Source organism: Martes martes, assembly GCF_963455335.1.
Source record: "Martes martes genome assembly, chromosome: 17".
NCBI classification, from domain to species: Eukaryota; Metazoa; Chordata; class Mammalia; order Carnivora; family Mustelidae; genus Martes; species Martes martes.
In genome coordinates this window covers 49,175,688-49,191,900 of record NC_137905.1, presented here as the reverse complement: position 1 = coordinate 49,191,900, position 16,213 = coordinate 49,175,688, and the positions used below count along the sequence as shown (strand labels likewise).

Genomic DNA, 16,213 nt, shown 5'->3' with positions numbered 1-16,213 from the left:
CCTCCTGCCAAAAAAAAAAAAAAAACACCACACAAAAAACCGTCAGTGTAAAGCAGAGGCCCCGGGGGCTAAATTTAAACTGTCCCAAAGTCTGAATCCCTGGCTGAGTCACCCTCGAAGCTGCCCTGGCCTCCTGCCCCCCCCCCAGTCCTCCCCCCTTTTCTCCCCCACCCCAATTCCAGGGCTTGAGAGGGGTGTTAACGCGATCATTCTGAACCTCAGTTGGCCCCCTCGGGATGGGAGGGCTCATCTTTGGCCTCTGCCACACCTGTAGCTCCCTCTGGGCTCCGCCTTTTTGGGGGGCAGGTGTGGTGCGAGAGTTGGGATTCTCCATCCCCCCATGTCACACTGACTCGTCCTGAGGGCCCCTGGTAGGAGGGAGTTGGGGGGCCTGGCTCCAGAGGGGTTAAGGAGGGGTTAAGGCCGGGAGGCGGGAGGGGGCCGGACCGAGGGGTGGGGAGAAGGGGAGGAGGCCTCAGCAGAGAGAGAAGTGGCCAGAGAGGCCCAGGGGACAGCCAGGGACAGGCAGACATGCAGCCAGAGCCCCGAGGCCTGGACAGGGGCTGCCAGGCCCCGTGACGGGAGGACCCCGAGCCCCTGGCCCGGGGAGGGGCCATGGTGCTGCCTGCCCAACATGTCAGCCGAGGTGCGGCTGAGCCGGCTCCAGCGGCTGGTGCTGGACCCTGGCTTCCTGGGGCTGGAGCCCCTGCTCGACCTTCTCCTGGGCGTCCACCAGGAGCTGGGGGCCTCCGACCTGGCCCAGGACAAGTATGTGGCCGACTTCTTGCAGTGGGGTGAGTACCTGCCTGCATGCGTGCCCCAGATTGGGGGGTGGGGAGGACAGGGCAGAGGTTGGAGATGGGGAGAGTTGGGGGCAAGGTGAATGTGGGAGAGCCTCCCACTCAGGAGCCTGAAACTTGGTCCTGGGTCCTAGGGTGCCATGCCCCTACCCTTGAGCCACCCTGGCAGGGCAGGCCAGGCTCAGCAGAGGGTGGCACAGCCATGGCTCAAGAGCTGTAACCTGGGAGCCGTGGTAGGCTGGACTGGGCACAGCTTCCTGTGGTCCTGCTGTACTCCCTCCCCAAGGTCTAGGCCTAGGGACATGCTGGGAGCCCCGTGTCCTGGGACCCCCCCAACACACACACACCAAAATGGGCCCCATGGCTCTCCATCCTGGTCTCCCAGAGCACAGGGGCAGGCAGAAGGGACAACATGGGGCAGCTGCCAGGGGCGAGGCCAGTGGGCAGGTGTTCGGCGCCAGCCTCTCCAGCTGCCGCAACAGGTGCCCAGGCCCTGGGAGGGCGCGGTGACTCAGGCCCTGGGGGAGAACCAGCTCTGCAGACAGGCGCCACCCAGCACCCCTCCACCCCCTGGATGCCAGGGGAACAATTTAGGGTTCTCCTGGGTGTGCCCATTTTCTAGGGTCTGGCCACCCCCCCCTTCCCAGCCCTGGTCCCTCTAGTCCGCATGGGGCAGCCTTGACTCCCCTCCAGCTCCCCAGGTCCCTCTTCTCATGACTTCTGACATTCCGGCTCTTGCACAGAGTCCCTTCTGGCCAGGTCTTCCCCTGGAGACCAGTCTGGAAGGCAGATGTTTCCACCTCAGCCTCTGGCCATGTCTGCCTCCGCCCCTCCTCCACCCCAGCACTCCGACTCTCTCTCGGTTCTCTCTCTCCCTGACACCCTGCCACTCCATCCCTGCAATGGCTTGTCTCTCAGTGGCTTGCGCTTGGTCGTTGGGTCATCGGTCACTGGTCTCTGTCTCTCTGCCTCCCCCTCTCCTCCATTTCTCGTGTTCATCTCATTCTGACCCAGGCCTCACTCCTGTCCCTCCCATTTCACAGATAGGAAGGTGGAGACCAAAGGCCCGGCCACTCAGCCCCTGGGAGAACTTTCTCCCGGCCTCCACCAGCCCTTAATAACTCTCTGGGCCCTGATTTTGCAGAGTGGGAAGTTCAGCTGGCTGGGTAAACTGAGCCCTGAGCTGGGGGGCAGGGGTCTGGCCCTCCTGTAAGGAGCACTCCTTTTGTGGCCTGAGCCGTATTCTGCGGCCCCTCCCCTGCCAGGCCGCTGGGGCGGGGGAGGGGACCTGGGTTCCTGCTGCCTTAAAAGGGCTCAACGCCTTGGCTCTCTCCTCCCTCCCCTGTCCTGGGCCCTGGCTGGTTCTTCCTTGCCGGCCCACTCTCCCCAAAACTCGTGGGGGTCCGTCTCTCGCTGCCTTGGCCACTCTATCTCCCCTTACTCTCACTTGAACCCATCCCTCTCTCTGTGTTGCCTCCCAAGTCCCCAGCGTCCTCCACTTCCCGGGCCTCCCTCTCCCTGTGCCCCTGCATTCCCTCCGCCAGGCCCTTCCCGAACTCCCTACCTGCCCTCTTTAACATTCCTAGCTGTAGGGCCTCGGCCAACCTCTTCACCCATCTGAGCCATGACCTCCCCACCCATAATGAGGGGTGACTGAAAGAAGCTTTCTTCCCCAAGTTGAGGACAGAGCGAGTACCCTAGAGCCTGGAATTTGGATCCACGCTGGCTTTGACTTCCTCTCCTGTTCCCTCTGGGGGCCCCATCCCCAAATCCAGTGTTTCCCAAAGTGTGGTCCAAAGCCACCAGCATCTAAACCTGGAGGTGCTGGACTAAACTGAGCGTTCCAGGACAGGATCTGAGACGGACTGAGAAGCCTGGGGTGGGCCTGGCAGGCATTCCCACTCCCAGCGGGAGGATGGGTGAGGCCCGAAGCTCGGGGCCCTAAGGACCGGGCCTCACATCATCTTCTGTTCTCCAGAGCCTCCCTTTCCCAGAGCCCGCCCTCTCCACCTGCACCCACTAGAGCCTTCTGGCTCAATGCCCTTCTTTAAAAGGGGTTCCTCAAGCATCCCTCCTTTTTTCTGTAGGAGGGGAGTTCAGGGGTCCCCAGAACTTCTCACAATGTTTTTGTGGAGAAGCCTTTGGGAGGTTGACAGTCCTAGGAGAGAGACAGAGAAGAGGAGAGAACAAGGGACAGAGGAGACCGTGGGACAGAGACCGGGGCCTGGGGGTGGGGTGGGGGGAGACTGAGGGGCAGAGGGTGGGACTTCCTCCAGTCTCTAGTGTCAATCCCAGTTACCCTCGGTTCTCACCTCCCCCTGCCCCCCAGTGGAGCCCATCGCGGCGAGGCTTAAGGAGGCCCGACTGCAGAGAGATGACTTCGAGATTCTGAAGGTGATCGGACGCGGGGCGTTCAGCGAGGTGAGCCTTGAGCGGCGGCTGCAGCTAGCCGGAACAGGGGACGCGACTTTTCGTGCAGTGGGCTGGACCCAAGGGTTTGGGGCGGGACCTTAGAAATTGATGAATGACTGAGTTGGGAAAGCCTGCACCAGCCGGGCGGGGGCGGGGCTTGAGGGCGCTGGGCGTGGCGTTAATAGTGGGGCGGTGCCACGAGCGTGTTAGGGGTGGAGTCCAATCTGGGCCAGCCCCCGTGTTTCCCCTGCCACCTCGGCCCCCAGTCACCCCGTTTCGGCCTTCAGGTGGCGGTGGTGAAGATGAAGCAGACGGGCCAGGTGTATGCCATGAAGATCATGAATAAATGGGACATGCTGAAGAGGGGCGAGGTGAGGGCCGGGGCCGGAGGTGCAGGGCGCTAGGGTTACCCACCCCGGCTCTGGCCCCCGGCCGCTTCAGTACCTCTGGGGGCCCCGCAGGTGTCGTGCTTCCGCGAAGAGAGGGATGTGTTGGTGAACGGGGACCGGCGCTGGATCACGGAGCTGCACTTCGCCTTCCAGGATGAGAACTACTTGGTGAGCCCCACACCCGGGAGGACTAGGGAGACAGACTCCGACCTCGAGGCTGTTAGCGAACGTCGCGGGGTCAGGGATAAGTTCTAGGCTTGGGGAGCTGCCTCGAAATGGCAGCAGCGTCTCTGGGTGTGGTAGGAATTGGTCTTCCTTTCCCGGGATGGGAGATGTCCCTCACCGCTCTTTTCCCAGGCTAATTCCAGAGGACCCTGTAAAGACGCCACCGTCGCTGGTGGGGTGGGATCCTTCACCTGGACTGCGATAGCTCTCTACAATCTATTGGGGGGCCCCTGGGCAGGGTATTTAGGCTGTGTACTTTGGGCACTGGGAGCTCTCTGGGCTCTCTTTTCCCTTCTCTCTTTGGTTTTGGGGAGGAGTGTCTCTGGTTTGGCCTGGGAGATCTGTCGGGCTCTCCTTGGGCTGGGACTACAGGGCCTCTGCCCAGGGATGGGGCATTTGCGGACAAAGGCAGAGTCTTTGTCCGGGGCTATCAGCAGTCAGCAATGAGGGGTGTGACTGACTACCCCCCCCCATGTCGTGCCCCCTGCCAGTACCTGGTCATGGAGTACTACGTGGGTGGGGACCTGCTAACGCTGCTGAGCAAGTTTGGGGAGCGGATCCCGGCAGAAATGGCGCGTTTCTACCTGGCTGAGATTGTCATGGCCATAGACTCGGTACACCGGCTGGGCTACGTACACAGGTGGGCGCAGGGGGTGCTGAGGGGCGGGGGCTGAGGCCAGGGCCCAGAGAAGGAAAGCAACAAGTTGCACCCAGGCAGGGAGCAGGGTACCGCTAAGGTTGGAGCCCAGACGGGGCGAGGCCTGGAGAGGGACCTCACTGGTGGGGGCCACTGGGGACAGGGCCAGAGGAGTGGGGTTCAGATTTCAGAATCCACTAAGGGGAGGCCGCAATTGGAGAGCATGGTCCCTAAGAGGGTAGGGACCCGAGGCCGTGCTGTCTGGAGGGGTGGAGCCTGGTGAGATGAATGGAGGGAGGCTCACTTATTCCACTTTCCCCCTTCCGTTTGCTCAGAGACATCAAACCCGACAACATCCTACTGGACCGCTGCGGTCACATCCGTTTGGCCGACTTCGGCTCCTGCCTCAAGTTGCGGGCGGACGGAACGGTGAGCGGTGCGGTGTGCGGCTTCGAGCAACTCGGGCCACCAAAGAGGAGTGGGGTCAGATGGGGGGACCGGAAGTGCAGCGTGGCGGCGGGGCTGAGGCGCACAGGTAGAGTTAGGGTGAGGGCACGACCAGATTTGGAGGGGGAAAGAGGAAGAGGGCACCTGCGCCTAAATTTGTGAGTGGCTTGGGGTTAGCACACGAGAGGGGAGGACTACGCATTCGGGGCGTGGTTGAGAGGGGCGGGGCCAGAGCCTGGAGGGGCGGGGCCGAGCCCACCTCTGCACCTTTTGGCTCAGGTTCGGTCTCTGGTGGCTGTGGGCACGCCGGACTACTTGTCCCCCGAGATCCTGCAGGCGGTGGGCGGCGGGCCCGGGATGGGCAGCTATGGGCCCGAGTGTGACTGGTGGGCGCTGGGAGTGTTCGCCTATGAGATGTTCTACGGGCAGACGCCCTTCTACGCCGACTCCACGGCTGAGACCTACGGCAAGATCGTGCACTACAAGGTGAGCCGGGCCAGAGGAAGCCCTGGTCTCCCTCACACATCCTGCCCGGCTGACATCCCCTGCCCTCCCTCTCCCTCGGGCAGGAGCACCTGTCTCTACCACTGGCCGATGCGGGGGTCCCTGAGGAGGCTCGAGACCTCATCCAGCAGCTGCTGTGTCCCCCTGAGATGCGGCTGGGCCGGGACGGAGCAGGTGATTTCCAGAATCATCCTTTTTTCTTTGGCCTTGACTGGGACGGTCTCCGAGACAGCGTGCCCCCTTTTACGCCGGATTTTGAGGGTGCCACTGACACGTGCAACTTCGATGTGGTGGAAGACGGGCTCACTGCCATGGTGAGCGGGGGCGGGGTAGGTACCTGCGACCACTGCTGGGCAGAGGGTATCCCACCCCCCCAATCCCTCATCCATAAAGTTGGGCTTAGGATAGTACCCATCTCCTGGGGTCTTGAAATCATTCCTCCCCCAGAGGACGTGCTCTGAGCACCCCCCCCCGTCCCGCCCCCCCCCCCCCCCGCCCAGTGCTGGGAACCCAGCCGGGACCTGGATTCACAATCCAGTGAGGAGACACTGACTGGTCCCCAGACAACGACTTCCCAGAGAGACTGGGAGGACGGGGGTGGGGCTTTTGACCCAGCATGGAAAATCTTGGTGGGCTTCCTGGAGGAGGCGCTATTTGAGCGGAGGCCTGGAGGATGGAGAAGTGAGAGGCAGGAAAGCACAGTGGTGTGAAGGAATCTCTCTTAGGCCACCTCTGTCTCAACTGTGACACAAGCTGTTCCGAGCGCGTGTTCAGCCCGGGTGCCCTTGTGCCAGGTGCTGCTGGGGACACACAGGGAGCAAGCCAGCTCCAGCCCCTGGCCTCTTGCCCTCATCCACTTACAGCCCGGGAGAAGTATGTAATTACAGCGTGGGGAGTGCCCCAAGGGGAACTGCAGGATACAATGAAAGAAGATGAGGCAGGGGCCACTTGAGATAGTGGGAGCAGGTATTTAAGCACAGACTGGGAAGGGCCCAGGGACCAGCCCCGAGGAGCACAGGTCACCCACATCTGTTTCTCTTGTATAGGAGACGCTGTCGGACATGCGGGAAGGCATGCCACTGGGGGTCCACCTGCCCTTTGTGGGCTACTCCTACTCCTGCATGGCCCTCAGGTAGGCGTGGCCCCAGGGCAGCCTGTGAGGAGTGGGCCCAGGTGCCAGCCTCCGGAGGCCCAGGGAGGGGTGCCCAGTCGAATTGCAGGGTTAATCTTGAACTTTCCTGCCTTGGGACCACAGACTATTAGGATTCCAGAGATGTAGGACCTTAAAAGCTCAGACCATAAGTACTGTGAAATTTTAGATTCAGTTGTAAAACCTCAGAGCCAGACTCGGCCTTCCAGAATCTTCCAACCTTCCACTTTCAGATTTCTGGTACAGTCATGGGACCTCAGAATCTTAGAAAATATGTTTAGAATTTCTAAATTGCTCTTAAAAGAATACAGACTTGTTGAATCACTCTTATAACCACAAAGCCTTTTAAGTACATTAATTATACAAGCAGTACTTTGCTTGTCACAAGTAAATTAGAAAATGCGGACAAGGACAAGGAAGCCCACCATGAGCGACGGTCCCTAGCTCATATGTGCATGCACACATACTTGACAACTGTAAGAACATGACGTGGTCTAACCTGTTTTGTTATCGGACAATGTATTGCAAATGCCATTTCCTTTTTAAAAAAATTTTTTTAATTTAAAAAGATTTTATTTATTAGAGTGAGAGCATGCACAAGCACAAGAAGGGGGAGGGGTAGAGCGAGAGGGAGAAGGAGACTTCCCACTGAGTGGGGAGCCCCATGTGGGGCTCGAACCCAGGACTCATGACCTGAGCGGAAGACAGAGGCTTAACCAACTGAGCCACCCAGGCGCCCCACAAATGCCGTTTCTTACCACGAATGAACAACAGCCTGAGCCACCGAGCAGTGTGCTCCTCACTGGGCGGGGCGGGACCCAGCTGTCCATCTCTGTTGTAACCCAGGCTGGATGAACAGCTGCGGCAGGTCAGGCTCACCCAGGCTCACCAGGCCCTTGCGACCAGTTTCCACGAGAGGGAGTGTTGGGTTGGAGGGGACATCCACTTTTATGGCAATTTCACATTCCCAGGGAGGGTGTGACCCCGTCCCAGCAGCTGGGGATGGCGGGGGCGCTGATGACCAGAATCACAGTCCCGGGATCCCACACCCAGTCTAAAGACCACATCTTTGGAGCTGACTAGAGTCGGGTGGGGCACTCCTCACTGTCCTGACATCCTAAGGAGAGGGGTCTGCAAAGGTCACATGGAGAGGGAGGAGATAAGCAGGCCCCAGAGCATGGGTGTCTGGATCCCAGGATCTTCCAGAAGGTGCAGAGGCCGGCTCCCAGGGCCATGAGGCCATGCGAAGGGCAGGCCTTTCCTAACAAGGGGATGTGTCACACCTACCTGGTGGTTCCTTCCCTTGTCTCTGCCCTTCCCCCTCCTCACACTAGGAGGTCTTCAGGGTCTGGCTCTCCCATGGCCGCCGGAGAGGGAGTCCTGGCTCTAAACGCAAGGGGTGGGCAACCTCTCGAGGGGGCCCAGCTCTCCCTCCCCTTGCCCTGCTCCTCTCCCCAGGGACGAGGAGGTCCCAGGCCCCACAGCCATGGAACTGGAGGCCGAGCCATTGCCTGAGCCACCTGTGCAAGCAGCCAGCCCGGAGCCCACCGTGCCCCCACCGGAGGAAACAGTGAGTCTTTGGAGGAGGTCAGTCAGGCACGAAGGGGAGAGAAACGCAAGGGCTTCCGGGGTCTTGCGTGCTGTGGAGTGCTAAGCTCTCTGGGAGCTCACTTGACAGAAAGGGACAGAAAACAAAGTAGAGACAAAGTCACTTCAGTCGGAAATGATCCCTATGAAGAAATGAAAACAGGCCATTGTGTTTGGGAGGAGAGGGACGGTGGAGCGGGGCAAGCCCAAGAGGAGCAGGAGGAGGAGAACAAGGAGGACCATCCCTGGGAAGAAAAGTACCTACTGGTCAACAGACAGAACTTCAAGGCAAAGGTTTATTCTGGAAAAGGAAAGGAGGGTTGTAAGGCTGACTTACTTATCCCAGGGGGAGGGGCGTGGAGAATGAGGGGAGGGGAGACTGAGGCCAACAGGAAACGAACCAAACAGGGAGGCAGGCCTTCCCCTGAGGGCGCTGAGGGGCTGGAGAGGAGGAGAGGGACGCGGTCAAACTGGGGGTGAGTTGTAGGAACAGCCCTTTGGTTCCTGGGTGGAAGAGCCCAGACCAAAGGCAGGAGACCAGGACAGCGGTTGGGGTTAGTTAGGGAAGGAGGAGACCTGGGTCACTGCAGGAGCTGGGAGGATTCCCAGAGATCTAGAGGACAAGGAGGGGGGCGGTCTCCAGCCTAGAACCCGGGCCCAGGTCTTGGGTGCGGCAGGAGCCGCGGGCAGCCCTAAGCGCGGTCCCGCCCGCAGGCTGAAGCGGCGATTCCGGAAGCCATTCCAGCCTCGGCGGAGGCCCAGGAGGCCCGGGTGACGCTGCGGGAGCTCCAGGAGGCCCTGGAGGAGGAGGTGCTTACTCGGCAGAGCCTGAGCCGGGAGCTGGAGGCCATCCGCACAGCTAACCAGAACTTTGCCAGGTCGGGGTCGGGGCGCCCGGGCCCGTCCCTGCCGCCTGCAGCCCGTCTCGCTCGGGACCGGGAGGGCTCACGGTCTTCTGCTCCCCGCAGTCAGCTCCGTGAGGCCGAGGCCCGGAACCGAGACCTGGAGGCGCACGTCCGGCAGCTGCAGGAGCAGATGGAGCTGCTGCAGGCCCGGGGAGATGCAGGCGAGTCCCTCATGCGTCCCCTTTCCCGAGGGCGACGGGGGGAGGCGGGCCGCGGCGTGTGTGGACACCTGGGGGCGGGCGAGGGGCCCAGGCTGGGGCACGCCGCGCCACCGCCCTCCTCCGTCCCTCCACGCACCCTATGCCTCTCTCTTCTCCTTCCAGCTGTCACGGGGGTCCCCAGTCCCCGGGCCACGGATCTACCTTCCCATGTAAGACCCCTCTTTTTCCCCTGTATCGAGCCTGTTAGCCCCTCTGCAGACCCCGCCCCGTCTCCCCGCCCACATTCAGGGATCACCCTAACTCTTGGGGGTTCCAGACAGCAAACACCCTCCATTCAGCCCTACGTCTACCAGATACTCCTCGGTCCAGGCCTCTAACCACATTCCGTCTAGGCTCTCCCTCGATTCCTTCCCCAACTCCCTCCGCTGTCTCTCGCCCCCTGCTGAGGGCGGCCGGGCCGGGCTGGGCTCCGATCGGGTCACCTGTCCCTTCTCTCTCCAGCTAGATGGCCCCCCGGCCGTGGCTCTGGGCCAATGCCCGCTGGTGGGGCCGGGCCCCATGCACCGCCGCCACCTGCTGCTCCCTGCCAGGGTACGTCCGGCTGCTCACGCCCGCCCGCCGCCGCGCCCCCTCCTCGCTCCACGTACCCCCAGGCCGCCTCTGCTTAGCTGCGCCTCTGTCGCGCGGGGCCCGCCGCGGGGAGGGAGGATGCCCGGGCAGCCAATCAGCACAGGCCGCTAGGAAGCCTCCAGTGGCGAGTTCGGACAAGACCTGAGGCTTGCCAGCGGACCAACCGCAGCTGCCCGCGGGGGCGGGGCGGAGTGCAGAGAGGATGGCGGACCCACCTATGGGAGTAGGCGTGGCGAGTCCCAGGAACCAATTGGTGTGCCGTGTCGCGGGGACCTGATCCCGCCCTCTTGTCCGCAGGTCCCTAAGCCTGACCTATCGGAGGCGCGTTCCCTGCTCGTGTTCGCCGTTGCTCTGGCTGCTGCCGCCGCCTTGGGCTGCACTGGGTTGGTGGCCTACGCCGAACATCTCGCCCCGGTCTGGCGCCACCCAGGAGCCGCCTTCGCCCCCTGAACCCTAGAATCCCAAGCCGGAGGGTTGGGTGACCTGGGCCATCGCCCAGAAGCCGCTCCCACCGCCTCCGCGTTCACAACGCTCCAAGCGTGGGTCTCCACCCCAGCTCCAGCCCTGTGATCCGGGCCCGCCCCCTGGCGGCCGGGGAGGGAGGAGCCGGGCCCGCGGTCGGAGCACGGCGCTCCGGGAAGGCTTGTAACCGGGAATGCTGCAGCTGCTGCCGGGGGCAATCGCAGACCACTTCCTTCCTGCGGCCTGGCTGAGGCCCCGTCATGGATGGGCAAACTGCCATCTAGAGAAGGCAGCAGGGCCAGGGCTCGGCCATCAGTTTATCACCCTCCCCGTCTCCCCACTGCCCCTACCCCCGCCCCCATAGGCTCGCAGACCACAAATCCTTCTGCATGAGGCCCCGCTATCCCGGGAACGTCCTCTTCCCGCGGCGAACGTCTAGTGCGAGCTCCGCCCGCCCGCTCTCTCGGGAACCTTGTGCTTTTGCCAGCCCCGCTTTTTCGGGGACTCCCGCGCCCTCCTCACGTGAGCTGCTCTCGGAGCCACCGCAGGCTCCGCCTGCCTCGGCAGTTTGGGTATTTATTGACCTGTCCTCCGACCCGCTGACAGGCTCCAGGACCCCAGCGCCCTAATCCACGTTTTGGATGCACTGAGACCCCGACATTCCTCAGTATTTATTGTCTCTCCCCACCTAGGACCCCACCCCCGATCCTCGCGAATAAAAGGCCCTCCTGTCTGCCCAAAGCTGGGAACTCCAGGGTGTCCGCTCTCTTTGCGTTGTGGGAAGGCGGCTGCTCAGGGGGCCAATCGGAAGGCGAGTGGAGGCGGCCAATGGCCTGGCGGGAAGCTAGCGGGCCGCAGAGCTGACGAATCAGGGCTGGGGTGGGGGTGGGGACGCCGGGAGGCGTGACCTCGGCATCGGGCCAATAGGAGATGGCTAGCGAGCCACCAGGAGGCACCGCCCCCTGCCCAGCTGTGGCCCAGCTGTGCCACCAGCTCGCGGGGAAGAAGGGGGCTGGGCCGGCAGCGCGCGGCCATCCTCCTACCACTGCGCCTGCGCTGGCCACGCGCCTCAGTTCCAGAGACTTGCTCAAGAAAAGTTGCCTCAAACTTTCTAGCCCATTTCCCCCGCCCCTTCTCCCGGCCAGACCCGCCCCCCTGCGGAGCCGGGAATTCCGAGGGGCGGAGCGCAGGCGGAGATGGGGAGTGGGGGGGCCTTCAGAGGACTCTGGAGACGGAGGCGTGCAGAAGCTTAGTCTCGGGGCGGAGGTGGCTTCGCGCCCTTAGCCCTCCCGGACGGCCCGTTACCTTCTCCGTTGTCCCGATGGGGAAACTGAGGCCCTGAGCCTGAGGCACACGCGGGGGGAGGCAAAAAAGCGCGGCCTGAGGCGGAGGGAAAACAAAAGGAGAATCACGGACAGACGGGGAGGGAGGCGGGCACTCACACAGATACTGGGACCGAGACCCAAGTGGAGAGCTGGGCCTGGCATTGCTGGGGGAGACGCGGGGTCGGCGCGGGGGAGAAGATCGGGAAGCGCGAAGGGGAGGGCGGAGAGGGGGGACGGGCTGGGGAGGGGGTTGGGGGAAAGCCCGAGGGAGGAGGAGAAGGAGGGAGGAACTTCCCAAAGTTGCAAAACATGGCTACCTTGCCTGCGGAGCCGAGCGCGGGGCCGGCGGCCGGGGGGGAGGCGGTGGCGGCGGCGGCGGCGACCGAAGAAGAGGAGGAGGAAGCGCGCCAGCTCCTGCAGACTTTGCAGGCGGCCGAGGGTGAGGCGGCGGCCGCGGCCGGGGCCGGGGCGGGCGAAGCGGCGTCGGGAGCGGAGGGCCCGGGATCCCCGGGCGTCCCCGGGTCGCCCCCCGAGGCCGCTGCCGAGCCGCCCACGGGCCTCCGCTTCTCGCCGGAGCAGGTGGCGTGCGTTTGCGAGGCGCTGCTACAGGCGGGCCACGCCGGCCGCTTGAGCCGCTTCCTGGGCGCACTGCCCCCGGCCGAGCGCCTACGTGGCAGCGATCCGGTGCTGCGCGCTCGGGCCCTGGTGGCCTTCCAGCGGGGAGAGTACGCCGAGCTCTACCGGCTGCTCGAGAGCCGCCCCTTCCCCGCCGCCCACCACGCCTTTCTGCAGGACCTCTACCTGCGCGCGCGCTACCACGAGGCCGAGCGGGCCCGCGGCCGCGCGCTGGGCGCAGTGGACAAGTACCGTCTGCGCAAGAAGTTCCCGCTGCCCAAGACCATATGGGACGGCGAGGAGACCGTCTACTGCTTCAAGGAGCGCTCCCGCGCCGCGCTCAAGGCCTGCTATCGCGGCAACCGCTACCCTACGCCGGACGAGAAGCGCCGCCTGGCCACGCTCACCGGCCTCTCGCTCACGCAGGTCAGCAACTGGTTCAAGAACCGGCGACAGCGCGATCGGACCGGGGGCGGCGGCGGCGCGCCTTGCAAGAGGTGAGGGGAACCCGGGCGGCGCAAGTCCTGCTTTCCCGGGGACGTGGTACCCACCGGCCTCCCTCTCCCCCATGCCCATGGCCGGAGTCAGCGCGCCGAGCTCCTGGGACACCTCCTGCTCACACCGTCAGGTGCCCCCCCCTCCCAGGGCGCGGGGAATACGTGTGGACAGAGCAGGCACACGCCCCCGGCCCTGTCCCCGACCCCGCTGCTCCTGTCGCGGAGGCCGGGAGACCTCATCCCTCTGCACCACTCGGAGCTCCGTCCCCAGTCCCGTCCGCGTTCGTGGCTGGGGGGAGGCAGTGAGAAAATGGGGGGCTGTGGAAAGGGAGACGGGCCCTTGTCTACCCACCCACGCGGGCCTTTCCCGGACTGTGTCTCTTCCTCACCCCCCCCGCCCCCCCCTCGGGGCCCAAACAGCGTGGTCCGTCGTCTGTCTTTGTTGTGAAACGTGAACCTTCCTCAGCTCCGGTTTCCCTGTAACCCAAGCCCTTCCCCTCCCACCCTGCGCGCCGGCCTCTCACTCCCTTTTCTGACGCCCGGCGGGGGTTGGGGCGGGGGAGAGGCCCCGGGAACTGAGCAGGCGGCTGCCTCCACTCCGGGAAGACGCTGGGCTGCTTTCAGCCCGACCCAGGGGACGCTGTGCTGCCCAGTGCTCAGCTTCTGGGGCCCGGAGGCCAAGGGGCTGGGAGAGGAGGGCCTCCTCCCTCCGATGGGGCCGGCTTTAGCTTTTATGGAGAGGTATCAATGCTGGACTTGCAGAGGCTCCATCCTTGGGTGGTCTCAGGAGGTTTTATAACCCACCCTCACGCTTTCTGCTGCAAAAGTTTGGACTGGGGCAAGGTGGGGAGGGAGCAGTCGGCCGGCGCCCCTGCAGGCGGCTTGCTGGCGGCCAGTGGGGAAACGGGGCGTCCAGGGCTACAGCTCACAATCCTTTCTCTGGCCAGCGAGTCTGACGGGAACCCCACCACCGAGGACGAGTCCAGCCGCAGTCCCGAGGACCTGGAGAGGGGAGCGGCTCCGGTGGTTGCGGAGGCCTCTGCCCAGGGCTCTATATTTCTGGCGGGGACCGCCCCGCCAGCGCCCTGCCCCGCCTCCTCCTCCATCCTGGTGAACGGGAGCTTCCTGGCCGCGGGCAGCTCTCCCGCCGTGCTCCTCAACGGCAGCCCCGTCATCATCAACAGCCTGGCCCTTGGGGAGGCCTCCAGCCTGGGCCCCCTGCTGCTCACGGGTGGCAGTGGCGCCCCTCCACCGCAGCAGCCCGCGCCCCAGGGGACCAGCGAGGGCAAGACCTCCCTGGTCCTGGACCCTCAGACCGGGGAGGTGCGGCTAGAGGAGGCTCAGCCCGACGCCGACGCCGCTGAGACCAAGGAAGCCCAGGTGGCTGCCTCGGTGCCGGCTGGAGAGGAGGCTGCTGGGCCTCTGCCCCAGGTGGTGCCGGGCCCCCCACCGGCCGCCCCCTTTCCTCTGCCCCCAGGACCAGTGCCCTCTGTGGCTGCTCCACAGGTGGTGCCCCTTTCCCCACCCCCTGGGTACCCTGCAGGCCTGGGCCCCGCATCCCCACTGCTGAACCTGCCCCAGGTGGTGCCCACCTCGCAGGTGGTGACCCTGCCCCAGGCGGTGGGGCCGCTGCAGCTGTTAGCCGCTGGGCCAGGCAGCCCTGTGAAGGTGGCGGCCGCCGCGGGCCCTGCCAACGTGCACCTGATAAACTCCGGGGTGGGCGTGACGGCCCTGCAGCTGCCCTCGGCCACTGCCCCAGGTACCTCCCGCCTTGCTGGGACCTGAGTGACTGGGGCGGTGGGGGGAGGGGGACGAACCTGGGAGGTTGGGCAGCCCATCCCTGGCACAACCCGAACCTCCAGAGCCAGTCGGCTGGCCTGAGGCTCCGGCCACGCAGACACAGCCCCCATCCCGAAGCCCCCCCACCCCGATCTCTCTCCGGACCCTGTGGAGCACCAGCTTCACCCCACGCCCGGCCCATGTCTCATCCCCACAGGAAACTTTCTCCTGGCCAACCCCGTGTCCGGCAGCCCCATCGTGACGGGCGTGGCCGTGCAGCAGGGCAAGATCATCCTCACGGCCACCTTCCCCACCAGCATGCTGGTCTCCCAGGTCCTGCCGCCTGCCCCCAGCTTGGCCCTGCCCCTGAAGCCAGACCCGGCCATCTCAGTGCCCGAGGGAGCCCTACCGGTGGCCCCCAGCCCCACGCTCTCGGACGTCCATGCCCTGGGCCCACTGTCTGCGCCACAGCCGCCACCACCGCCCGTCCCTGCTGCCACCGCCGCTACCAGCCTGCCCTTCTCCCCAGATTCCTCCGGCCTCCTGCCTGGCTTCCCGGCGCCCCCGCCCGAAGGGCTCATGCTGTCACCCGCAGCCATGCCCATCTGGCCCGCGGGACTGGAACTGAGCACAGGCCCGGAAGGGCTGCTGGAAGCCGAGAAAGGGCTGGGGACACAGGCCTCCCACACCGTGCTGAGGCTGCCAGATCCCGACCCCGAGGGGCTGCTCCTGGGGTCCACGGCAGGCGGTGAGGCCGACGAGGGGCTGGAAGCCGAGCCCAAGGTTCTGACCCAGCTGCAGTCGGTGCCTGTGGAAGAGCCTCTGGAGCTGTGAACCCCCCCCCCCACAGCCCCCCGGGCCTCATCGCCTCTGCTGCCAATGGTGCTCGAGATCCAGGACCGCCTGGGCCGAGGGGCTGCTCAGACACCATCGCTGTGAGCCCGAGATTTTACCCACGGCGTCCACCCCCCCACCCCAGGCTGTGTAACCTCTCCGAGCCCTGGAGGTGCCAGGGGGACTCGCCCCTGTCCGCTCCCGTCCAGGAACACCGTCCTCTGGATCGGGGCCCTCTGTTACAGCCCTCTCCGTGCTCTGTGCCCCCAGATACGCAGGGAGGTTTGGGGGTCCTGACTCGGGGCTGCCACCCCCAACCTGGTACTAGCTGTGAGCCGAAAGCTCGGCCACGTGGCTGATTTCCAGCCCCCTGAGCCCTCCCCTGTCACTCCCTCAAACACTATTAATAGCTCCGCTGACGTCCAGTGTTCTCAGAACCACTTGGAGTCGGAGGGTGGAGGCCGGGCGGTCCCATGCCCCAGACCGATGGAGCCTCCGGGCTGGGCCCTTCCTACTGAGAAAGGGGGGCAGGTGCGGGGAGGCCAGGGGAAGACCCCCTCCCCGGACTAGAGCCCTCATTCTCACATCCGGCCCCAGACCAAAGAGCCCCTCACCCCTGGGGCAACCCTGACCCCTGTGTCTAGTTTGTATCAAATCTTTATTTTTCTAGGACATGTTATGCCTCCATTTCAATTAAAATAAAGTTAACAGACAACTAGACCCTCCAGAGGTGTGGGCTACCTTCTGCGTTACTTGCCCGAAGGAGACACGGAGCCAGAAAAAAGCCGCACCTGAGATTCTGGCTTTCTGGCCTCCACTCCTGACGGGGCCCGGGGGTGGAGGTCAGCTCCGCG

General features: G+C 64.3%; 2 protein-coding genes across 15 annotated transcripts; both read left to right on the top strand.

Moving 5' to 3' along the window:
• The first annotated feature begins 486 nt into the window (after positions 1-486).
• DMPK (DM1 protein kinase) lies at positions 487-11,064 on the top strand. 14 transcript variants are annotated; one of them, XM_080828309.1, is made up of 15 exons: positions 488-794; positions 3,130-3,221; positions 3,500-3,583; positions 3,674-3,769; positions 4,318-4,466; positions 4,799-4,892; positions 5,190-5,396; positions 5,480-5,728; positions 6,461-6,546; positions 8,023-8,134; positions 8,866-9,029; positions 9,120-9,217; positions 9,380-9,426; positions 9,719-9,808; positions 10,145-11,064. In XM_080828309.1, the coding sequence occupies exons 1-15, from the start codon at positions 635-637 to the stop codon at positions 10,295-10,297; spliced, it is 1,881 nt and encodes a 626-aa protein (XP_080684435.1). In that variant the 5' UTR covers positions 488-634; the 3' UTR covers positions 10,298-11,064. The 14 variants fall into 14 exon arrangements, with proteins under 14 accessions (XP_080684428.1, XP_080684435.1, XP_080684433.1 ...); XM_080828307.1 differs by having other exon boundaries at positions 5,480-5,743; XM_080828305.1 differs by having other exon boundaries at positions 5,480-5,743; positions 7,981-8,134.
• Positions 11,065-11,911: 847 nt separating this feature from the next.
• On the top strand, positions 11,912-16,084 carry SIX5 (SIX homeobox 5). The gene is made up of 3 exons (XM_080828297.1): positions 11,912-12,746; positions 13,694-14,505; positions 14,743-16,084. The coding sequence occupies exons 1-3, from the start codon at positions 11,944-11,946 to the stop codon at positions 15,357-15,359; spliced, it is 2,232 nt and encodes a 743-aa protein (XP_080684423.1). The 5' UTR covers positions 11,912-11,943; the 3' UTR covers positions 15,360-16,084.
• The last annotated feature ends 129 nt before the right edge of the window (positions 16,085-16,213 follow it).